This window comes from Leguminivora glycinivorella, chromosome 23 (genome assembly GCF_023078275.1).
Source record: "Leguminivora glycinivorella isolate SPB_JAAS2020 chromosome 23, LegGlyc_1.1, whole genome shotgun sequence".
NCBI classification, from domain to species: domain Eukaryota; kingdom Metazoa; phylum Arthropoda; class Insecta; order Lepidoptera; family Tortricidae; genus Leguminivora; species Leguminivora glycinivorella.
The window spans coordinates 10,090,948-10,116,653 of NC_062993.1; the positions used below are offsets into that span (position 1 = coordinate 10,090,948).

Genomic DNA, 25,706 nt, shown 5'->3' on the forward strand with positions numbered 1-25,706 from the left:
CAACGCGAACAATTATGAAGACGGCTCAAATATTAAGATAGCGTGTTCAAATATTGTTCGTATAGGTTGATTCACCCTAATATTGTGGATTCACCTGGACACGACTGTACAGTCAACCAATTGGAACCTTAGGCCACTGTAGAACTATGTCACAGTGACGTTATAAAGGTGGTTTGCCGGTAGAATACCACCTTCGAGTTAATTTATACTAAGTAGGAAGCAATACGGTTAATTTTTACACTAACAAATATTTCAATTCACGTCTCGCACATCCACGTCAATCCACTCCTCTCCACGCCACTCCGAGCCACTTTTCGTCTCGCCCTGCCGGTGGATAACTACCATCAGAGTTAATTTATACTTTAAATCGGAAGCAATACAGTTCATTTTTACACGAATAAATATCTCAATTAAAGTCCCGCACATCCCAGTCAATCTTTACTGTTTCCACCGAAGATGCGCTGGGCGAGAATTGAAAATTTGCCATACAAATTTCAATTCCCTCCCCGCTCTGCCCATTCACGCCCTGCCGGTGAAAAACCACCTTAAATCAGATTGTAAGAAATCTCTTACTGCCTACTGGTTGTCGAGTGGCCTAGGGTTCCAATTGGTTGACTGTACCTCTGAAAATATGATTTAGTAAATTGAAAATGAACACTGATGACATAGAACTGTAAGGTGTACCTAATTCATTTTTGATATCTTTGAACTTATGTTAATTAGACATTACACAAAAATACCAGAGTGTATTAAAAACTTAATATGTATCTAATAGTTTTTTTTAGCGTCGGTTGGGTCACTTTCAAAAAAGGTAATGAATTTGAAGTACAAATCTCATAATCATTATTTCGTCAAAGTATTTTAATGATAGCTAAAATGTGAAAGAAACGTGTCTGTTTGAAAGTTTTTTATTCTTAGTATTGTTTTTTTCAGTTTACTTTACAGCCACCTTTTTGGTTATGGTATCTTTTCAATACACAATACATTTATATTATTTAATTATTCGATGGCCATTTTTCAGTTACACTCCAAAATGCTCTGACAATAGGTAAGTTCTAAGTTCTAACGATTTTCACAGCCTCGCCAGTGCAGATGTTATTTTAAACGTCAAACTTTGATGAACTTATGACGTTTACTTACCCTTGCAGAGGCGGGGCTATTAAAATCACGTTTGCGTCCGTGGCCTCGACGACAAAATGGTCTCGACGGAAGATCAGCGCTGACCTTATGGTTAAGCAATAAGCTGAGGCGGGACCATTTCGTGGTAAACAATATTTATACTGTTTTTTTTTATAACCATTTGTTTGTATTTTTTTTATGTGTGTTTAAGTACCATGAATAAATGCTTTGTATTGTTGTATTGTATTGTAAAATTCCTGCAGACTTATCGTGGGGCGGTTCTATACCTACTTCGGGAATTCGTCAGCATCTTCTCCATTCCCATATAGGTAAAAACCTATATTCAGTAACTATGGTGCTATCCATACAATTTCATTGAATATTAAAACACTTTCAAACAGACCTGTAGGTACTTAAAATGCTTCAAATTCCTATAACATCACTACATTCAAAGACATCGGAAAAGATCTGTATTTTCTTACTATACCTAGGACATTACGTGTGTTTTTCAGGAAAAAGGGACCACAACGCCCTTCGAAAGTTGCAAAACTGACCAAATAGGGTTTACTGGTGAAACCCGATAAGTTGAGCAAACTGGCTTTTGAAATTTGAATTGTGTAATTTCCACAATGTTGTTATTTCAAGGACAAATTATCTCGGGTTTCACTAGTAAACCCTCGCAATGGTCTTTAGGGTTCTATACCAAAAATGTTCAACCGGAATCCTTATGGTGTGACTCTGTCTGCCTGTCACATTGCTGAATATCTCGAGAGCTACTTAGTTATTAAAGCCCGAAGCATTTCTTTTTTTTTGCCAATATTTTTTTTTTTATTGTTTTAGGGAATTTTAGGTCAATTGTACTCGAGTACTTTCAATCTCACTGGGAGGCAAAAAGTGTCCCAGAATTTCCATACGTTTTTGTTACTTTCCTCTTTTGTTACCCCAAACAACATGTACGGAGAATGGTAACAAAATAAGAAAAAATCGTATGGGACAAGTTTTTTACCTACTAGGATTGAAAAAGCTAGTAATTCTGAGTAGAAATAGCAAGTGGCAAAAAAAAAAGAAATGCTCATCTAATAGTAGGGTGACTTATGGTACCTTTTTCTGGAGAAGGCGTTAAGTATTTTAACTATGATCTCAGCACTCATTCTAAAGCAGGGTTACTGTAATGTTGATAATTGCTTCAATTACTAGTATGTACTAGAGGTTTATAGGTTTCAGTAAATCCTAATCTTGTTCAAATATTATAATTATGGTTTCATGATTCTTAATCAGTAACCTCTTGGGGAAGCATGGTCGTGCGATAGACGATAAAATATCAGGCCGTCCCTATCGCACTTACAAATAGTGCGATAGGGACGGCCTGCTATTTTATCGTCTATCGCGCGACCATGCTTCCCGTGTTGGTTTGTTACTCTGTTTCATCTCTGGGCTACAAGGCAGGCAAACATGGTCGCGCGATAAATGATAAAACATCAGGTCGTCCCTATCGCACTATTCGTAAGTTTGATAGGGACGGCCTGATGTTTTATCATTTATCTCGCGACCATACTTGCTTGCCAATATCTATATTATGATAACTTTTACATCTTTCAGCAAAACTGATCGTGATCACTATACTAAAGAATTAATTGTTTCTCTATTCTGGGGGCCGATTTTTGAGTCTCACGGCGTTCGAATTCAGAAAATTGTCACTGAAAATAAAAGGCAATTCACCGTTTTCAACCGGCATTTTAGTGACAGTGAGACTCAAAAATCGGCCCCCTGGTTCATTTACTCAAGGTTAAATTTATTATTATCTGGTACTTTTTTTCGGTTACTAACATACTTAACTAGTAAGATAAGATCTACGCCTAAAGTTCCTTACCTTTAGGTACTTCTTTTGCTACTCAGTTTTATTGGATCTTATTCTTAATCTGTGATTTACTGAAATCTATGGCCTAAGCCAATCTAGAGGATAGTTTAGGCATTCTAGTGGACTAGGGCATAACTAATGTAATTGTATTTTGCCAATCTTCACTGTCATTAAGTGACAATCTGCCATTTTTTACATACCCCTAGATTTTAATAAGTGTAATAAATGTATGTCAAATAATTGTTGTTTTAATGTTTGATATTAACTACCCATTTTAGATAACAAAATAATAAAATAAAATAAAAATCTGTCAAACTCAAACTGTCTTGCTATGTATAGAAGTGTCATGTTATCAGAGCTTTGGGGAAGACATCTCTACAAACCATGTTGTTCTGTAGAAATTCCTCAAAAAGTTGGTTCAGTGTATTTACAACTGTGTTAAAAAAAATTTTTTTCTGAAATAATATGACATGACATAGTTACAGCTGATCAAGCGTGCACCAGAGAAATAAGTATATTAAAACCTCTTTGTGACTGTATAACAGTACATACATTATTATAGCTTCTAGGGCCTATATACATAGAAAAATATAATCTTTTGTTGAATAGATGGAAACTGCAAGTATTTCAAGTAGGCAATTTGATTCTGGTCTAATGAAAAGCAAAATGTCATTAAAACATATATTTCCTTAACCTAACCTAAACTAGCACTATTTATAATGGATGTCCAAGCAGTTTTATCTCACTCTTCACTTCATCGTACAAGTCCTTGTATTCCTCATGCTCCTTCACGAGTACCATGATGCAGCCACGCATGGTGCCCATGGCAGCTCCGATGTCCTTGCGGCTCGGGGTGTAGCAGTACGGGACGTCCTTCTCTTCGCAGACGGCGGGGAGGTGGCACATGATCTCGATTGGAGATATGTCGCCGGCAAAGAAGACCATACTGTAATAATAGAAAATTTCGTATGAGAATATTTGGAAGGTACTTCTTGTTGATACTGAGTACTTAGTTGCTTATTCACTAGCATTTATATTGATTTTGTTCTAGGAACATCAGTAAAGTTGAGTTTCAAATTATATTATTGTTGACAAACACGATAATATAATTGCATTAAAAAAAAAACTGAGTTTACTACTAGATTAGCACGAAATCGAGGGCTTGAAGTGGCTAAGCATTGGCAAACCAAAATTTAGTTTTATTTGATCCCTTTACACGAAGAAGAAGAAGAAGAAGAATCACGAAATAATCTTCTTTACTCTCGTAACTATCCTGCTAGAGTTATAAGGGTCACGATTAACCATGATAACATAACCTCAAAATTACAACAATAACATTCTTTACTCACCCTTTTTCACCAAGACGTAGTTGCTTTTGCACAATTTTAAGTCCGTTCCTAATGTAATTTTTATGTCCACTGGATTTCTTGATGAGCTTGTATATTTTCTTGCTCAATTTCTTCGGCGCCATAGGCTTTGCAATGACGCTACAGTGGTCCACCTTATCGTCGTAACTTTGAGGTTCCGTCTTCACACTGGTGTCCATGTCCTCTTGTTCTACCGGTTCTTGTTTTACTTTGCCCATTTTCACGAAAAATAACTTTTAAGAGGAGTTTGAAATAAAAACACGTGCTTAGTTTACAAAAGCAACGCGCCGCGACAAAGTGCGAGCATGCATGGGGTCTGAAATGTCAAAATGACAGCAGCAGAACGTTCACTGATAGTTTCGTTCAGAAATCATAGATTATGGGAAAAGTCTGAAAGAAATAATAAATTTCCGAACGAATTTGTTCCGTTCTACGCTTGTTGTATAAAATAGAACGTTAAATTGAGTTTGATAAAGTCTCGTTGTTGATTTTTTCAATATGTATTATTATTTTTTAAGATATATTTATAGTAAGATTAGTAAGTCAAAATTAAAATTGTTGCATTTAGTCATGGTGATAAATTCACGTATAACGAGACGTATTCGATTTGACATTGACATTGTTACCATGGAAACATCGATACGCCAACAATATTTCTGTTACACGCGAAGCAGTAATTCGATTAATATGTCCGAGTCCTTAAACATTTATTAATTAGGTGTGTACTGTTCGTCGCATTGTGATTGTAGCTGTTCAAGCAACACTTGTCCTCTATGATGGTAAGTTAAACGAATACTGCATACGCCGTACAGTACTTGCGAGTGCCTGTAACTTCAATTTATCTTTTAATTTTCAGGGTCTATTGAATATACTGAAGAAGTTGCGTTCTAATCCTGAGAAAGAGTTAAGATTGCTGCTCTTAGGGCTAGACAATGCTGGTAAAACGACGCTTCTGAAGCAGCTAGCGTCTGAAGATGTGACGCATGTGACTCCTACGGCCGGGTTCAACATTAAATCGGTGTTGTCCAGTGGTTTCAAGCTCAATGTGTGGGATATCGGCGGACAGAGGAAGATTAGACCTTACTGGAGGAATTATTTTGAAAATACTGATATTTTAGTAAGTAGCTAACATGCTCTTTGTTATTAGTAGTACCAATACCATGGTGGGTTTGCGTGTTGAAATTATTAAGAATAATTTAATTTTAAATTCTTTCAAAATTGTTGCTAACATCCTTCACAAAACATAAAACCAATCATTTCATTAACAAAATACTTGAAATGTGCTAGAAAATTATTATAAATCAAAGTAAAATTTTGTGATCACTAAATTACATTTTGTGGAAAATTTGAAAAGTTTTATTACTAACACACATACTAAATAATTTCTCAACAAATCGCGAATTTGCTTTAAAAATTGCCATGTGATGAAGTCAAACTGTTGTGCAAATTGGTTTATTAGTACAGTGGTTCTACTACATTGAATGTTAACTTATCAATAGCATAAGCGTGGTCGCGCGATAAATGATAAAACATCAATGATAAACATCTAGTGTGATAGAGATGGCCTTATGTTCTATCATTTATCGCACAACTATGATTATACACCTGAACCTAATCTTTAACTATTTCAGATTTATGTAGTAGACTGCTCAGACCACCAAAGGCTGGAGGAGACAAGCCAGGAGCTGTCGGAACTGCTGCAAGATGACAAGCTCCGGAATGTACCGCTCCTAGTCTATGCTAACAAACAGGATCTGTCTACTGGTGAGCTCAAATCAACTAAGCTAAGCTTCACTCTTGCTTAAAATTATATTAAATATAAGTAAATCAAGAGACCATTGGAAGAGTAATACTTTTAAGTTACAAGCATTCCTAAGTTGATAAATATCAGTATGTTATCTTTTTGGAAAGTGATATATTTGACAGAGGTTAGAAATAAACATTTTCCATTGTTGCCATACATACACAAACAGCAAGTTCAAAATATAATGATTTGTATATTGTACAAAATTGGAACACGCCCATATCCTTAGGAGGACTGTTTGTTTATCTTAATTTTTCAAATATTCTTGGGCGTGTAACCTGCACTTGTTTTTAAGATGTGTATATTTTAGTTTTGTTGAGCCCAAGGGCTCCCTGAGAATGGTTAGTTTAGGTAAACATATTTCTAGAGTGGTCTAGTAAAGATTACAAAAAGTAACAAACTTTGTATTAAATTTCAGCGTTACCTGCGAGTGAAGTGGCTACCCATCTCGGTCTACACCTGATCAGAGACCGCACCTGGCAGATACAAGGCTGTGTGGCCACTGACGGCACAGGCGTTAAAGTAAGTTTACTATGTCTGTCACCAAATTTTATCATTCACTAAATTTTTAGTATGAGAATTTTCATAGACTGCTTTATCATTCACTAAATTTTTAGTATGAGAATTTTCATAGACTGCTGCGTGACATTGACGTGTCTCTTAACTGTGGTGGATGTAACTGGCCCTAATACTAGTCAGTTGGATATTTCACTGATTACTGTTAGCATAGATTAAATATAAGATCATACCATCCTATACATTAAAATGTGACCGCCTAAGGCGCATACACTATACCACACATAGATGGCCCCACTAAATGCCTTGTTGCCCTTGAAGAAGAAAACTTGTAATTAATTACAATAAAGGTATAAACAAAACATAGGTAAATATGTACAATTAAATTATTTATGTGATATTAATAATAATAGGTAAACTAAACAATATACATGTATGTATATAACCACAACCTGACTTGTAAATGTATCATTTATGAATAAAGCATTCATTCATTCATTCATTCCTCGATTATTTGTAGATTGGCGTTAAGTGTCACTTTTGAGCCATAAATCTATTTCAAAAGCAAAGAGGATCGAGTATTATAGAAAGTTACTGTCGAAGTAAAATGTGTAATCACAGAGCATAGACTGCCATCTCTTGACACAGGCTTAAAACTTTTGAACCTCAGTTTTGACAATTTGGCCTATATTCTTAGCTTGATATGTTATAAAATGTCAAATATTAATATTAGCGCCATATAGCTAAGCGTACCCCAAAGGTGTAATGCCATCTAGGCCACCGTACCTTTTTCTGTATGGTACGGAGGTACGTTTTTTTCTTAGACTGTATCTGTCTATACATGGTCTATACGGAGTTATTTATATATGTCTTTGGTCAAAAGTGACACTTACAGCCATCTACAAGTACAATCGAAAGCTACAAGACATTTTTTTTGTGGCGTCATCTACATATGTGTGGTGTAGTGTATGCGCGTTCTTACGGCGGTCGCATTTTAATGTATGGGATGGTATAATCTTCTTTACATTTAATCTATGCTGTTAGTTGTCATTATGAAGTCAATATTTTTTTTTGGGTGTTTCTTCAAATGTTTCATCTTTGACTTGGATAGCAATAATACTAAAATCCTGTAAGTCTTATCAAGGTTTACTTTGTTTCTGGTAGAAACTGGTGGTTTCTACATACATATAATATGTATGTTGAAGTGTAAGTGTCACTAAGCAGGTCAACACTGCGTAGCGTAGTACAGTATGAATTTTCTGAGATGAACTTTTCGGTGTTGCCCTAATCTGTTAAACAAAGGCCTTTGTTTCTATTATTCGCGGCGGTTAGCTCCCGTTTCCACAGCACGTGCTAAAGTCTCAGTGTAGTGAAAAAGCAACTATCATGATAGCAATAAGGTTCAAATTTATTAAACAGTTTGCAGTGTGCAGGTAACTTTTTTTGAAGATGACAAAACGTGTAATCTCCGAAAGGGCTTTTTATGGATTTGAACCTTATTGCTATTATCATGATAGTTGCTTTTTAACTACACTGCCGCCGAAATAACCGAATTTGAACAGAAAAAAGCGCATCTCAGGCATACTATAAGCGTACTCGCAGCCGCCGAAATGAATGAAAGAAACGCGGAGTGAGCCACCCCTGACTTATACTTGTGGATCCCTGGATTTTTTTTTGTGGTTTTAAATTTAGAACTTTCTTTTGTTCTTGTAAAAGTACCTTATGTACTCGTACGAGGGCACCCAGGAGGAGTAGCTATATTTTTCCTGTCAAATAATATTTTATTTCCTTCTAAAGTGATTTTTTTTTGTTTTAGGAAGGCATGGAATGGGTGTGCAAGAATATCCCTGTTAAAAAGTAATCAAAAAAACAATTATCAATATTAGATTTATCAATTCATAGTTGTAATGCTTTGTGATTTTCATTAGAGATAGAAAATTGACACATTTTTGATCTCATATCTCAATGGCTTAGTATTGATAAGATATTTTTTTTATAAGGTTAGTTAAAGGAAACCAAAGTTGCAGATGATCGAAAGATATGAAAGAGTTAAACTAGTATCGGTAGAACTTTTAGTAGACTAGTAGTTATATGTTTGTTAGGCCGATAATCCACTATCATATGTTTAATATTGTTTATCAATTTATCATAGTAATATGATGATATGCAACATGCCGTCCTTTTTCTTCACGTTGGAGAAAAAGGGAGGCATACCGACATTTGGTCATATTTCTATGATTATGATAGGTGTTGATTACCACTTACTATAATTGTCTTAAACAAGATAAAAGATTTGGATCTTAAGCATAGTGAGGGTTTCAAGCAGTAAGGTAGAAATTTTGCTGAGAATTAACCTAAAGGCTCCATATGCAAAAATTCATAGCTGTATAGTGAATAAGAAGGATCCGAATCTAAATTAATCACTTGATTTTAACAATTTCATTAAGAATGACATTTTTTTTTGTATCGATAATTATCTATTTAAATAAGTACATATTATCATATCTAGTCATTTCTTAATAGATAATATTTTAAACAAAATAAATGAAAAAAATCCGTCCAAAGTAAACATTGTTTTTTTTTGTGTTAATCATGAGTGAAAATCATACTGTCAAATGAGAAGATCGACCAAAATGGGTATAGGTGTTATAATTTATAATAAATAGTACAAAATTATATGGGTTGAAATGTATATATTTATAGTTTGTTTTGCAACAAATATAGCTTTGGATATGAATCTAATAGGGATGTACCGACTAGTCGGGAAAGCCGACTATCCGGCCACTTTTGTAGTCGGCGATTAGTCGGCGACTAGTCGGCAAAAAAGGCCGATTAGTCGGCACTTTATAAGTGATAGAAAAACAGTAAAAAATAAATTTTCTCGAAAGGTACAAGCCTTGTATTACAAGTGTGTTTCTTATTTGACAGTTCATTGTAATACAAGGCTTTCTTAGTCAAGTCAAAACAAAATATCTGTGATCATCGCGAAAATAAAATGTCCTACTTAAGACTATCAATTTCATAGGCAGCATCAATAACTCACTACTTACTATGCCAAATCGGTTGTTAAAAATTGAAAATGTATATAAATATTCTCATAGACCTTTGAACCTCTAAAAAATCATGAAAAACGTGAACGATGGACCAAAAATTACATTCAAAATGTGAATTTAGTCGAAAATTCTGTTTTGGCTGACTAGCCGACTAGTCGGCCGACTAATCGGTCACCCAAGCGCCGACTAGTCGGTAGTCGGCCTAGTCGGCCAAATCAATAGTCGGTACATCCCTAGTCTAATAATTCTTCACTATTTCCATAGTTGAACTTTGCCTAAGGGCCGCTTGCATTGCATCAAACCGTCTCCGTTAAAGCGTTCGTTAAATTTTATTATATGGGAAGTTCCATAGACGTCTGAGTGACGACATAGATTAAATATAACAAGATCATACCATCCCATACATTAAAATGCGACCGCCTAAGACCGCGCTTACGCTCCACCACACATAGATGGCGCCACAAAAAAATGTCTTGTAGCTTTCGATTATACTTGTAGATGGCGTTAAGTGTCACTTTTGACATAAGTAGATTTACGGCTCAGAATTGACACTTAATGCCAATCTACAAATAATCGGTGGCAACAAGGCATTTTTTGTGGCGCCATCTATGTGTGGTGGAGTGTAAGCGCGTTCGTAGGCGGTCGCATTTTAATGTATGGGATGGTATGATCTTGTTATATTTAATTTATGGTGACGATAATGTGTCTGTCAAATGTGGTTGATGCAACTAAATATACGGACGCTCATATCACACCTCGGACACTGGCGATCAAATATGAAAGAGGCGCGTTCCTAGCACACAGTCTAAGCTCGTGTAGGTGAACGCGTACTATGCTTGTATGAGTGAAATATGACAGGTCGACTGTTCGCGTTTTGACAGGCGAAACTGTAAGGTAACCGAGAGTGGGTGGGCGGCACTTTCAACGGGGAGCGGGAGTGGCCATACTTCACGATATATAAAAATAAAAAATAGCCTTTATTTCAGACGTTTTGTTACATTTCATTTTGTTGTGTTAACACACATATATTATATTTCCTAATTTTTGTCTGTATGCCTTTTGTAGGCAAAGGCCTTCCCTAACTCCTTCCATTTGTCTCTGTCTTTTGTTATTGTAGTCCAGGAACTTCCTGCTGCACGCTTTATCTCATCTTCCCATCTTGTTCTGTACGATAGTACTCTTTATTATACTGTGCTCATATTGTGCGTGTAGCGGGGAGGGGCGTGCGGCGTGCATATCATACTAATGAAGCTCATACAAGTGTCCTGACTCGACGCTGCATAGCGTGCACGGGCGGGTTCGCCCCGCTACACGCCCCGCTCATCGAAGCGTCAATTTTCATCAAACCAATTTTTAACTAAAATTACAATAGTAATCTGGGCGACCGAGCTTCGCTCGGTTCTATTTTAACACTTTCGAAACCGGGCTCTACGCGGCGCTACGACATTTTCGCTACATACGGGGAAACCCATGTAATCGGCTACGCTTCTACGAGCGGTGTGCCCGACAGTCGGGTTCTTGGTAGCGAAAGTGTTAATATATCACGTCTTTAGATAAAAAAAAACTTATAAATACAAAAACAAAAAAAAAGACAAAAAACAAAAACTTAATTTCTTGCTGGGATTCGAAACCCTGACACCTACGATCTATCTGCGTACATTAGACCGACCTCGTACGACTGAGCTAAGCGGAATCGATGCGCGCGCGGCGAAATTAACGACCATATTTTACGTTTACAAACGCGAAGGAAAAACTCATGAAAACTCGAAAATTCGCGTTTTCCGGGATCTAAGGCTACGCTAGATCGATTTTTCACCCCCGAAAACCCCCACATAACAAATTTCAACGAAATCGTTAGAGCGGTTTCCGAGATCGCCGGTATATATAAATAAATAAATAAATAAATATACAAGAATTGCTCGTTTAAAAGTATAAGATAAGATTAATCAGTATTCTGTTTTCAATTCTGCCGTGTCACGCCTATCTCATGTAACTCGAAAAACATAGTTTTGAGTAAAATCAGTTTAAAGTTTTTTTTGGTAATTCGATCTGCATTCAATACTGGTGTGGAAATATAAAGAAAAAACTACACAGTTACATTGTAGTAAGTGTAATGCTGATGTAGATGCACAAAAAAAACATATTTTTTGGATATATTTAAAATTATAGGCTATATAGTAGTTAGGTACGACAGGCTCCCCATACAAAGTCTGTTTTGCGACGTCTTGTAACTCAAGTTACAGTAGTTGGGCACGACACGTTAACTAAAATATTTTTCTCAGTTGGCTTAGATACAAGTTTATTGTTGTGGTAATGTTGTAATTCAATCAATTAATAATTATACATCGTGTTTTTTTCGTTTCCCGTTAAATTCAACACATAGTTAGGCCCATTAACAGAAAACACGCAGTATAATATAAACGCAGTCAAGTGCGAGTTGGACTCGCTCACCGAGGGTTCCGTACAAACTTTCAATAGTTGAATCATCAAAATGTTATTCATAGAACTCTACAGATTGTACTAAATGCCTCAAGACTCAATTTCCCACATAACAAGTAATATTTTAATATACAATTTTATTGGTAGACAACGTCCAAATAAAATCAAGACTATTAGGCTTCAATAGTTTACGACTTACGACATGTCGCAAGGACGCTCCTGAACCGACCTCATTATATCAGGAAAAACGCGATGTAGGAAATGAGCGTTCAACGTACAGCGACATCTATCGGCAAATTGAGTAAACTAATGCGCGCGAGCTAGTATGGAAGATGATTTTTATGGAATAATTGTTTATTGCGTGAACCGATTTTGCCTCTATTTGAAAGCAGGTAATTTCATTGTTATTTTGTTAAAAAATACAGGTACAATAAACACCCGCAAGGGTGTTGAAATTGAAAATGTTAATCTGAAAGGTTTTTTATAAATAAATAAAAAAGTTTTCAAGATACGTGTACGATTTTATTTTTCCTGTACTATTCATTATAATACCCATGTTTGGTGAAAATTTCATACATTTATGTTGGTAAACTTCGGAGATAAGGGAGGGGAACGGTATTTTTTTTTACATTTTCCTTCAAAAAACATTTTTTTTCCACAACCAAAAAATTATAAAAAATAGTTTTGATAATTGTACAATTTGAGCTCTTTCTAACGATACCCCAATTGACCTAGTTACTTGAAATTTTCAGTTTGCCCCCCTTTCATTTTGGCCATTTTCTATCATTTATATTAATTAATTAAAAAAAAAATACTTTCAACTTGTAGAGGTTCACAATGTTTATAACTATTCCAAATTTCATATCGATAGCATAAGTAGTTCTCGAGATATTTAACAATGTGACAGACGGACAGACAGACGGACAGAGTCGCACCATAAGGGTTCCTGTTGTACCTTTTTGGTACGGAACCCTAAAAATAAATTCTTTTTCGTTTTCATGCATAATAAATTAATTAATTCGTGTTAATTGTCTGACGGCACATGTCAAAACAAATAACATTAGAAAGTGGTAAATGTTGAACCACCCGTGTTCAGTAATTTAATTATTTTTTGTGAATAAGAGTTAACACAGCAGTTTCTTAAAAAAATGTATTTGATCTAATAAACAAACCTTCCCTTAAAGTTGTCGGAATTCAATAAAAGCACGTTGTATATAGTATTTGAATGTTTGATCAACTATATAGGTATGTAATCTAGACCACATCTAGATCTAGCCTTAATATGATGTTAAATTTATATTTATTACGTTCTTATAAATTACGGCATAAACTTAACAAAGGATTGTACTACTGACCTAAATTGTAGATAAACAATGCACCTTTTTTGTTAGCTGGTTGACCCAAATCTTTTGTTATCTATCCGTACTATTGTTTAGCGAAATATGGGTCAGTGACCTCCTTATTACTACTGGCCTAGTAACCCACATTCAACAATACAATGGGATGGATAGATAATAAAGAAAGGAGCAATGACTCGTAAGCTGTTGCGTTATCTGTTAAACAAAAGCCTTTGTTTCTATTATTCACGTGGCTGAGTCCCTTTTAAACGGCACGCGCTAAAGTCTCAGTGTAGTCAAAAAACAACTACCGTATAGCAATAAGGTTCAAATTTATGGAACAGTTCGCAGTATGCAGGTAACTTTTTTCGAAGATGATGACAAAACGTGTTATCTCCGAAATGACTTTTTATGGATTTGAACCTTATTACTATCATGATAGTTGCTTTTTAACCCCCGACGCAAAAACGAATGTATGTCTGTCTGTCTGTCTGTCTGTCTGTTTGTCTGTGTGTGTGTCTGTCTGTGGCATCGTAGCGCTCGAACGGATGAACCAATTTTGATTTAGTTATTTTTTTATCTGAAAGCTGAGTTAGTCGGGAGTGTTCTTAGCCATGTTTCATGAAAATCGGTCCACTAGGTCGCGGTCGGGGGTTTTTTCAAAATTTTAATTTTGTGGTTAGGTTATTAACTACACTGAGACTAAAACCGCGTGCCGTTTACGGTAGCTAGCTTCTTATCATATCGATAATATATTTGTCAATATTTAATTTTTTCAATCACTTTATTTTGCCACAAAAACTTCTATGTCTGCCTATAATATAAGGCAAAGTCTTCTATGACTGCCTATAATATAAGACTAAGTCTGTCGTGCCTAAGTACTGTAACTGAGTTCCAAATTCCTCGATGCGTAAAAGGCGTGTCGTGGCTATCTACTGTAACTGTTAGTTACGGGAGATAGCCACAGCTCACTAGGGCAAAAACGGAGTTACACGAGTTTAGTGACAAGCTCGTATGAGGAATTGGTAAGAGATTTATGATTTTTTTTTCACTTGGTAGGTAAAGACTTTCATAAAAACACGAATTAAACTTGTTACGCGTATATCATGTAACTCAAGTTACATGACATAGGTATGACACGGCAGAATTCCTTCTGTTTGTAATAGGCGGCGGAATTGAAAAAAGTCGTCTAGTTTTGAAGTTGATGTGACTGGAGAGTATACTGCTGACAAGTGGTATCTTTGTGATCGGTAGACTTTACTGAGTACGAAATAATGACTTGTCGCATTCTCAGACTGTGGGGGGGTTAACTATGACGTCACAAAGATCGCGGTCCCGGGTTTCAATTTTTTGCCAATTTGTCTAGAACCCCTTATCCAATTTTGAAAAATGAGGTGTCGATTGAAAGCGTATAGCATGCTGATTAAGATTTATTATATGTGAAAAGTATAGTTTTGTTAGTTATTTTTTAATTAATAATAATGCAAAAAATACTTTTTTTTTACTCTCTTTTTCGATTTTTGTGACTCAAAAAGGCAATGAAAACGGCCACTTAGCTAAAAAATATGTTATATAAATCATTTAACTACATTATTAAGCTATCTGTTGCTTTTTAAATTTCTACGATCGGATAATAAATAAGCAAACTACAACCACATACCTGTAGGCGGGGAGTACCGCTTGACACGCGTTCCCATACATTCGGCGTCTACCAAATTACACCTCGCGCAAAATTCGTTTCAAACAGATATACCTCTAATCTTATTCATCGTAACCTATCAATATTGGTATCATTTGAAAGTACAATTAAAGTACTTTAAGAAACAATGTCAATCATTTTCTTAAAATCAATAATCCCCAGTCTGCGGTGGTTACAAAGGAAAAAAGTGGGTATGCAATTTGACTGGTTTCCTAGGTTTGATACCCTAGACGAGTTTAAAAGGGGAGGTAAAGGTGACATATGGGTTGTTCTCTATCCTAAAAGCTATACAGAGGGTCAGGGGAGAAAAAAAGTAGGGTTTAAGTTTAGTTTTAAGTTATTTTTTCTTTTATTTGTTGATTTTATTGTGTTTAATTTTTTTGTAATTTTATCAAGGATACACGTTGGTTTCTTTTGCTGAAAATTCCCTTTTTTTATGAGAAATGTTATGAATTTCATGACATTTTCCGATAGAGACTAAAATTAACTTTCAAATAAGGCCACATAGTCATACTGATACATAGTCATACCCTTAATATTATATAAGTAAAAGTATGACTATGTGGCCTACTGATACATAGTCATACCCTTAATATTATATAAGTAAAAGTATGACTATGTGGCCTTATTTGAAAGTTAATTTTAGTCTCTATCGGAAAAAGCCATAAAATTCATAACGTTTCTCATAAAAAAGGCAACTTTTAGCAAAAGAAACCAACGTGTATCCTTGATAAAATTACAAAAAAATTAAACACAATAAAATCAACAAAAAAGGAAAAAATAACTTAAAACTAAACTTAAACCCTAGTTTTTTCTCCCCTGACCCTCTGTGTAGCTTTTAGGCCAGAGAAAAACCCATATGTCACCTTTACCTCCCCTTTTAAACTCGTCTAGGGTATCAAACCTAGGAAACCAGTCAAATTGCGTACCCACTTTTTTCCTTTGTAACCACCACAGACTGGCGATTATTGATTTAAAAAAAAATGATTGACATTGTTTTTTAAAGTACCTTAATTGTGCTTTCAAATGATATCAATATTGATAGGTTACGATGAATAAGATTAGAGGTATATCTGCTTGAAACGAATTTTGCGCGAGGTGTAATTTGGTAGACGCCGAATGTATGGGAACGCGTGTCAAGCGGTACTCCCCGCCTACAGGTATGTGGTTGTAGTTTGCTCATTTATTATCCGATCGTAGAAATTTAAAAAGCAACAGATAGCTTAATAAAGTAGTTAAATGATTTATATAACATATTTTTTAGCTAAGTGGCCGTTTTCATTGCCTTTTTGAGTCACAAAAATCAAAAAAGGGAGTAAAAAAAAGTATTTTTTGCATTATTGGTAATTAAAAAATAACTAACAAAACTATACTTTTCACATATAATAAATCTTAATCAGCATGTTATACGCTTTCAATCGACACCTCATTTTTCAAAATTGGATAAGAGGTTCTAGACAAATTGGCAAAAAATTTAAACCCGGGACCGCGATCTTTGTGACGTCATAGTTAACCCCCCCACAGTCTGAGAATGCGACAAGTCATTATTTCGTACTCAGTAAAGTCTACCAATCACAACGATACCACTTGTCAGCAGTATACTCTCCAGTCACATCAACTTTTTCCGAGACCCTCTCGCCGCTCTACTATACAAGTTGTAAACTGTTCTAATATTAAATTTTAGGCAGACGAGACACTATTGACACCTAGTATCGAGTAGTGGTACTGATAATTCACGCTATTTGACGCGTGGTTCACGCTATTTGACGCGTGATTCACGCTATTTGACGCGTGATTGACGCGTGATGTCACATAACTATGCCTATACAAATAACTCGCATTTACACTCTATGCAATTACTTAGAAACATTTTTCGTTTTTAAAATGTTGCTGAGAATTTCATTCAACTACAAATAAAAATCCAGCTAAGAAACTTGAAGATAATAACCTAATTATTAGCAGATAATTCTGAAAATGTCGATATTTCGCTAAACTTAATCTAACTTTCTTATAAACTTAGTATTTCGAAACAGAAAAGTTAATTGAAAGCAGTTATTTATCAACTTTATCAGGCAAAGATAATTTATATTAGAGACTTAGTTGTTAGAATATCTTCCAATTTACTGAATAAAACAACGTTTTCAGTCACTTGTTTATTTTATTTCACTGTATTAAACTTATTATAATATAGGACGGGATACACTGATACATATTTACACGATCACAACCGCTTATAAAATTTATAAATGATTCTAAAATGAGGTCAATCAACTTTGTTTTGTACGTCGACATGGTTACGTCTCTTGAGTCTTGAAGAACTTTTACAGTAGCCAGCACGGGTAGCATGGTCGCGCGATAGACGATAAAATATCAGGCCGTCCCTATCGCACTATTAGTAAGTGCGATAGGGATGGCCAGATGTTTTATCATTTATCGCGCGACCATAATTGCCTGCCATGTGTCGTAGCCGAATGGCATTTCTGCGACGCGAAACGAAAACGAAACGCCTCGAAAGACAGTCTGGCGCCAATACGCACGAGTTATAGAGATATATATCCACGAGCGTTGCGTTTCATGAGCGTTTCTTGAGCGTTTGTGCCATTCGGCTACGTACCCTGACCAGAAATGTATACGCGCCATGTTGCGGAATTTCATTAGAACTATTTTCATCATACTAAACTGAACTGTCACCCCATACATCAGAATAACAGCGCCATCCTGACAATAGTCGTATATTTCTGGTTAGGCTTTAGGTAGGTACTTCTTTTCTTTAGCATTTTTCAAAGACGTATGATTTTTTTACAGGATATAAATAATACAATACATTTGTATCTGTAATGAACAAAAGTTTGTAAGTATTCAATTTGACTTATGTGCCGTATCTTTTAGGTACCCAATGATTTTGTTATATGTATTACTTAACTACTAAATAAGAGTTTTTCAAAATGTCAGAGACAACGAGATAAGCTAACATCAAGAAAAAGTTGATTGACCATTTAATATGAGTACTTAACAATTAAGGTTAATCAAACAGATATGAAAAAAAGAATTACTTGTTAGAAAATGTAATGTTAAAAAGTATGTGAGAAATGAAGATTTTTAAATGAGTGTAATTACCTAAAATGTCTATAATAGAAAAAAAGGATGTGTAAAAGTTATAGCAAGAATGAAAGAAAAGAAAATATGCGATATATTAGCACCAATGTCCAGCAAAAATATAATTTACCCTTAATTACCTACTGCTAAGTAGGTAAATAATTAAAATCTATTCATTTCAGTCACATAGTAATTGTTTCCATACCTACCTATTAAAAATTAAGATTTTAGGTAAAATGGAAAATATCAATCAGCAACTTATGAAACCGTATGTAAATAATATTTTACATAGAAAAACTAAAGAAACAAAAAAATCATAGTCAACATATTTATAAATACATTATCAAAATATATTATTCTTGTAAAATTATTAAAATAATAACTATTATCGTCTCAATCTCAATGCACTGTGTCCCCTGTACTAATTTAAAAAAAAAACGAAATCTCGCAAGCGAATATCGACTCTTGTCCTATTTAATAACGTTTAAATTCGATAAGCTTTGACGGTTAATGTTGCCAACTTGCTACTTATAAAAGTCTATCAAGTTATTTTCGTCACTAGAAAAAAGCGGCAAATAAAAATAAATAAATAGTAAGCTCGAATATTTCACTCCATCGTAGGCCACGTCTTTGCCTTTGGCTAGTCTGTGGCCAAGAGTGGGCCCATTTATATATTTTTTTAAAACAAATTTAGATTTTTGCGCCTTTTCCTAATGACAAGCTTGTTTGACCGACTATGGTTTATAATTTATAATTCACTATGGTATACTTCGGTGGTCACTTTCAGTTCGTGTTCGTGGAATGAAGCGCAGTCTGCTGGGTACTTTGCCTGAAAGCAAAAATATATTAATAGTTTTAGCAAGGACGATATATAACGGGACTGACAAAGCCCATACAAAAAAGTGTACCCCTGAAATGTATGGACCTTTAGGGATAAAACTAGATGGCGCTGTTTCGCAGCCTGGAAGTGGCAAAAATCATATTTTCCCCAAAAATCTTTGTGTTTTTATTTTTTAAAAGAACAAATGACATATTTCTCTATTTTAATGTCATGAATATCATGATATCAAGTCAATACACATTATGAAAAAAAAAGACATTTGTAGGCATCATCATTGTAGATAGTATTTAATAGGTGGCGCTAATTTCGTCCCTATTCAGCCCGGCCATCCCTATTTATCCCGGTTGGCGGTACATATCACCCTCACTAACTGATATACCTAGAAAAAAATGGCAAAAAATAATATAGCCGCGAAGAATTAACTCCCCATATAGAACACGACCACAGTATAAGGATATATCAGTAGTTAATCTCCGGCAGCGGCGGCGCGGTCGTTACTACTGCGCAAGGTCACGCAGGGTTGTACAACGTTACTATAATCGACTTCGTACAATGTAAGTTGTTGTAAATCTAATAGGTACTATTAACTGTAAGTAGGTTTTAGTATAACAATACCACGTCATGACACCACATTAGTCAGTATTGAAGACACAAAAAATCATTATAAATATATTACTCTCATACGCGCAATAGTAGATTGTGTAACAATAATTGCAAAAGCGTTAATTTAAGTGTTCATTTTATATGTTTTCTCTAGAATACACCCAATCCATCACAATAAAAAAAAGATTCGTTTGAACTAGAAACGTAGGTACCTACTGTCCTACTCGTATTAGTAACTGTGTATGGCGCTATGCTAGTACCAACGCTCTTTCTACCTTTTTATCTAATAAAGATTCAAGTACGTATTTGTTTCTTAAATACTGACGAAATCATATTTACATAAAATGTTTGAATAGATGTTTGCACAATATTTAAGTAGGTACCAAACTTTCGAGCTAGATAGATCGCAGCATCTACCTAAATGTCGTTACAGATAAATCCTTATTGATTTTAATGTGTCATTCTAGCTTTAAATCTCACTTTTACGCCATTTACGTAAGCAATAATGTACCTAACACTGCAAATATATAACAACCACTTACTTTTCTGGGTGTCTAGGAATTCTAAAGAATGACATTTCCGCATTTTGAGAACTTTCCATACACCCATAAACACTACAGTAACGAAAATATGTCTTCGGTGCTGACGTCATTTTCTCCCGAACTCAACACGTCAACACAGCGCGCAAACGCGGCCCCGACTGTCCAGCCCAATAATCACCAGTTTCGCATGTTTTCGCCGCATGCGAGGGGAGGGAGGGGGACACACCGCGCGGCGTGAAGTTTGTAAGAAGAGTTATTACTGGTTTTATACTGTGACACGACTTTCGCCTTCTTCCGACAAAAAGTTTGTTAGAGTAGGTATGATTAATTATAATTAGTCAAGCTAAGTCTTAATGACAAACACCCGGGTTCAAATTTATGATGTCTAATTAAACTGCTTCCAAGAATTGTGTAACAAGAAACCTACCAAATATCTAGAACTTTCCACTTTAACATACAGTCAGCAACTAAGCTGTGAATACAAAGTGTCAAAAATATCTTAAACACATCTTAATCATCATAGTCATCGTTAGAGAGCGGATTTCATGTAGCGATTTAATATATGATTAGTGCATTTTTTTAATTACCTACATGTCATGTACATACATACATACATACAATCACGCCTTTATCCCATAAAGGGGTAGGTAGAACACATGAAACTACTAAAGCTTCCGTGCCACTCTTGGCAAATAAGGGGTTGAAAGAAAACGAAACTGTGACGTTGCAGTGACAGGTTGCCAGCCTCTCGCCTACGCCACAATTTAACCCATATCCCACAGTCGCCTTCTACGACACCCACGGGAAGAAAGGGGGTGGTGAAATTCTTAACCCGTCACCACACAGGCGCTTAACCCGTCACCACACTAGGACACTTCAACAGACATAGATTACTTACAAGCAAACAGTTCGGTTTCACAAGGGGCCGTTCCACGACCGATGCTGCTTCGGTACTCATTAAACATATATATAATTTTTGGGAAAATTCTTGTGATGCAATTGGCATATTTTGTGATCTTTCAAAAGCCTTTGATTGTGTGGATCATGGAACGCTCATTTTGAAATTAGAACACTATGGTTTGTCTATAAATGCCCTAAACTTTATGTCTTCTTACCTTAGCAATAGAACACAAACAGTAGTTGTTAACAAAACTCGCTCTAGCGGGACTGTAGTCCAATTAGGAGTGCCACAAGGCTCAATTTTAGGTCCATTCCTGTTTTTGGTTTATATAAATGATTTGCCATATATAGTAAAAAACTTTTGTGAAATAGTACTTTTTGCTGATGATACATCACTGCTTTTTAATGTTGACCGAAAATCTACGGATTACAATGTAATTAATAGCACGTTAGCTGATGTACTGCAGTGGTTTACTGTCAACAATTTACTTCTTAATTCTAAGAAAACCAAATGTATTCGATTTTCTCTGCCGAATGTTAAACCAATCGATACAAAAATACTTTTGAATGATGAATGCTTAGAGATGGTAGATACAACACTGTTCCTTGGTTTAACATTGTACAAAAATCTACAATGGAGTCCTCATATAAAGAAACTAGCAAGCAAATTAAGTTCAGCCGCATACGCCGTTAGGAGAATCAGGCAACTGACTAATGTTGAGACAGCTCGCCTAGTGTATCATAGTTATTTTCACAGTGTAATGTCATACGGTATTCTGGTTTGGGGCAAAGCAGCTGACATACAGACTATCTTTGTATTACAAAAGAGAGCCATTCGTTCTATTTACAACTTAGGAACACGTGAATCAGTAAGAGAACTCTTCAAAGAAATTAATATCTTAACTGTAGCTTCCCAATACATTTATGATAGTATAATTTATGTTGTTAAGAATTTAGACTGTTTCACTAAGAATTCTGATATCCATAATTATAACACTAGAAACAAAAATAAGCTTGCCATAAAGAAGTTTCGTGTCCGTAAAGTACAGAAGTCATTTGTTGGGCAATGCATTCATTTTTATAATAAGTTACCTGACACTGCTTTGAGATTACCCCTCCCAGCTCTTAAGAACTACTTAAAAAAAACATTGATGTTAAAGGCTTATTACAGAGTCGAGGACTATTTGACAGACAAACATGCATGGCCCGAACCAGAAACTACAAAATACGAATAGCAATTAAAATAATTGTATTATGTATAGAGGACACAGTTCAGATAAGAAAGCACATCAAATATTTTATATTTTATGTTGTGTAGGTAAATTACATATTTAATGATATTGAGATTCATATTATCTTTTTCTTCTGTGACAATTTGATATGTTTTCTCTGAAGAAGAACGACGTATTATTAAGCAATAATATAATTTATTGAAATTAATTTCCATAGAGTACCTAGTCTGTTCATATTCTTTGATGAATACTTTTGCATGTTAAATTGTATCTTGTTATTTAATGCATGTTAATTATAAGATGTAATGTTTTGAAAAGAAGTTGCCCGCCGAGTTTCTTGCCGGTCCCATAGTGGATACCCCCCACCCAACTGAGGGGGGACTGAAATCTTCTCGAGGCTGAGGCGTAGGGTTAGAGCCGGCGTAGCTTTATTTGACGTTCATATGCGCATTGTAATATGCCTACTTGAAAAATAAATATTTCATTTTCATTTCATTTCATTCATTTCATTTTCATTTTCATTTTCACACGGGCGACATGTCATGTGAATTATAATAAGGCCTTACAGTCTATTATTATTTCCTTTATTTATCTTTTCTCTTAGATTAGGCTATTTTATAATATGATTATAAAAGTAAAATACAAAACCACATAGAAAACAATACAAAATATATAAACACATTATAAAAAACCTAACCTAGGGTGCCGCCAGCAGCGGGGCAGGGCCCAAGTTACAGTCTATTATTATTACATCGCACACCGCAAACTTCGCTGACTAATTAGATTAAATTAATGTTATTTTACAAAAATAACTAATTACATCTAAAGAAAAGTAAATAAAGGATTTTGTATACAGGAAGCGAATTATTTTCATTTTTCTATTCTTTGAGTCGTAATATAAGTTTTTAGTAGAACTTAAATAAATAAACTACTTATTAAAAATTAACAAACATTTTTTTTATTTATTAATTTTATTATCATTATTAATTTTGCCCAATATTCACAAAAGCATCCAAAAAGGGTTTTACTTTTATACATTCATTGTGTGTACAAAAAATAATAAATTATGCGAGTCATATCCGTATTAATATTTAAATCGCTACATGAAATCCGCTCTCTAGTCAACGTAGCATATTTGCCGCCGGCACTAGTTTTAGCAGCAAACGAGCAGTCGAGCCGCCTGATGGGAAGCAGTCATCGCCACCCATGTACATAAGCAACATCAGGGGTGTCACTTATGCGTTGCCGACCATTGAGAACCCTAAATACCTGCTTCTTGAAAAACCCCATGTCATGGAATGTATATCCGGCAATAAATAATTTCATTCATTCATTCATTCAAAGCGCAAGGGGAACACATCTGACCTTCCTACCCAACGGGTAACTAGGCCTTATTGGAATTAGTCCAGTTTCCTCATTAGGTTTTTCTTCACCAAAAAGCGACTGGCAAATATCAAATGACATTTCGCACATAAGTTCCGAAAAACTCATTGGTACGAGCCGGGGTTGGAACCCGCGACCTCCGGATTGAAAGTCGCACGCTCTTACCGCTAGGCCGCCAGCGCTTCATGTAAGTATACACACCTACCTACAGGCAATAAAGTTCTGTATACACATTTTTGGCACTTTGATTGTATTCATAGCTTTGTTGCTGACTGTACCAAAAGTTCAGAAATGTCTCTAATGCGGTACCTACCGTATTTAAATTAGCCACAAAGGGTTTTACTCAATATTAGTTTGCTCAGTCAATCTTTGAACTTCGCACTTCCGCAGAAACAAGCGATCTTGGTTTTAAATGAATTCCTTGGAAATTATGGAAAGGGAATATAAATTGTTAGCAGAACGGTGGCTGGATATAGACGCTCTATTTGCACAGCGTTTCTATATAATATCAGTGGAAATACGAATAACTTATTGACCTGATACCACGATTCTGAAATGAACGCTTGGAGTCGAGCGTTCGGCGGGGCAGACGCGTCCTTGCGCACGCTATACAGCGTCGACTCAGGTGTTGGACATACACGCCTTTATCTGTCAACTCACCTCACAGTTGACGTCGGTTTGGATCGCGTTGTAAAGGTCCCAGAAGCCTTTTCCATTCTGGAAGCTAAGCGCGGCAGACGCCGCCATACTGGCTACCTTCGTGAGCCCTGCCTTGAAGCCGGGTAGTCCTAAAAAATATTAGCACTGTTAGAATCAGTTGTACATTGCGCCACAAGGGAGCAAAATTATATAAACATACGATTCTGGATATTGGAATTGTAAAATAAGATCCTGAGTGTAGTGAGGGACACAAGTGTAAACGCTCAAGGTGGACATTATTTTTTGTCTTCTTAGTGTAAGACCTGAGTGGACGCCCGGAGCGGAGTGTTCGGTGGGGCGAACGTGAGTACATTCTATGCAGCGTCGACTGAGGACACTTGTATGAGCTTCGATTGTTTGATATGTACGCCGCACGCTCTGCCTCGCCCAATATGAGCGTGCAGCCGTGCACTCAGGCCTTAGGCCGATAGTCATATGTTTATCATAGAAATATAATCATAGAACTGTATGCTTCCCTTTTTCTCAAACGTGAAGAAAAAGACGGCATGCTGCCTATGATCATATTTCTATGACAAACATATGATAGTGGACTATCGGCCTTACACTTAGGGTAATTTTAGATGCTAGTTTTTTAGTATACCTTCTTACCTTGTTTGTCTTTATCATGACGCCTGTTCACCAAACACATCAGATGTTCCTGGCAGTGCGGCGCAGCCACAGAATGCTTGTAAGCCCTGTAGACTCTTAGTACTGGTTCAATGATTTCTAGGTTCAGGGTGTCCGTCACACGGTCTGCGAGGGCGTTGTAGTCGCCACGGCTAGCCAGGCTGGCGGAGGTCGCTTGAGCCATCTTGAGGGTTTGCTGTGAAGGGAGTTTTCAGATTAATACCGTGATGTTATTGGGAGAACTGTCTCACATATTAGTATGTGGGTAGTAGGGTCCCAAAAAATATTTTTCTTCCATACAAAAGTGGATGTGGGTAAATATACTAATTATAAGGCTAAAAGGCTGAGGTGGTTTCAGTGTGTGATCCCTAGTACAGTCACAGTTTGACAATGAAGTGATGATTTCTGCACCTTGTCGCTTTTAATCGTTTGACAACTTCGTGTGACATTTCAAACAAGACGTTAATATGGCAAGATACAGAAATCATCACTTATTTATACCGGTGACTGTACTTTACATGGCGCAGTCTGTAGGATAAGAACCTGCGCCCCCAAAGGGAATCTGATTGCCAATCAGATTAGAAAAACAAA

The 25,706-nt window shown here is 35.8% G+C and overlaps 3 protein-coding genes across 3 annotated transcripts in view; 1 reads left to right on the plus strand and 2 right to left on the minus strand.

The window, feature by feature from the left end:
- Positions 1-3,644: 3,644 nt before the first annotated feature.
- On the minus strand, positions 3,645-4,661 carry LOC125238415 (H/ACA ribonucleoprotein complex subunit 2-like protein). The gene is made up of 2 exons (XM_048145740.1): positions 4,327-4,661; positions 3,645-3,923 (listed from the first exon to the last, which is right to left on the minus strand). Exons 1-2 carry the CDS (start codon positions 4,560-4,562, stop codon positions 3,692-3,694), a joined length of 468 nt encoding a protein of 155 aa, XP_048001697.1. The 5' UTR covers positions 4,563-4,661; the 3' UTR covers positions 3,645-3,691.
- Positions 4,662-5,004: 343 nt separating this feature from the next.
- Positions 5,005-9,227, plus strand: LOC125238439 (ADP-ribosylation factor-like protein 3). The gene is made up of 5 exons (XM_048145788.1): positions 5,005-5,123; positions 5,201-5,461; positions 5,976-6,108; positions 6,567-6,670; positions 8,481-9,227. The coding sequence occupies exons 1-5, from the start codon at positions 5,118-5,120 to the stop codon at positions 8,523-8,525; spliced, it is 549 nt and encodes a 182-aa protein (XP_048001745.1). The 5' UTR covers positions 5,005-5,117; the 3' UTR covers positions 8,526-9,227.
- An 8,103-nt stretch (positions 9,228-17,330) lies between these two features.
- The window catches only part of LOC125238408, a 51,761-nt gene continuing 43,385 nt past the window's right edge, over positions 17,331-25,706 (minus strand). The window contains exons 7-9 of the mRNA XM_048145734.1: positions 25,098-25,311; positions 24,450-24,577; positions 17,331-19,117 (exon numbers count right to left, since the gene is read on the minus strand). Of these exons, the coding sequence (XP_048001691.1) occupies positions 19,037-19,117; positions 24,450-24,577; positions 25,098-25,311 (423 nt within the window). The 3' untranslated portion in view covers positions 17,331-19,036. The remainder of the gene's footprint in view (positions 19,118-24,449; positions 24,578-25,097; positions 25,312-25,706) is intronic.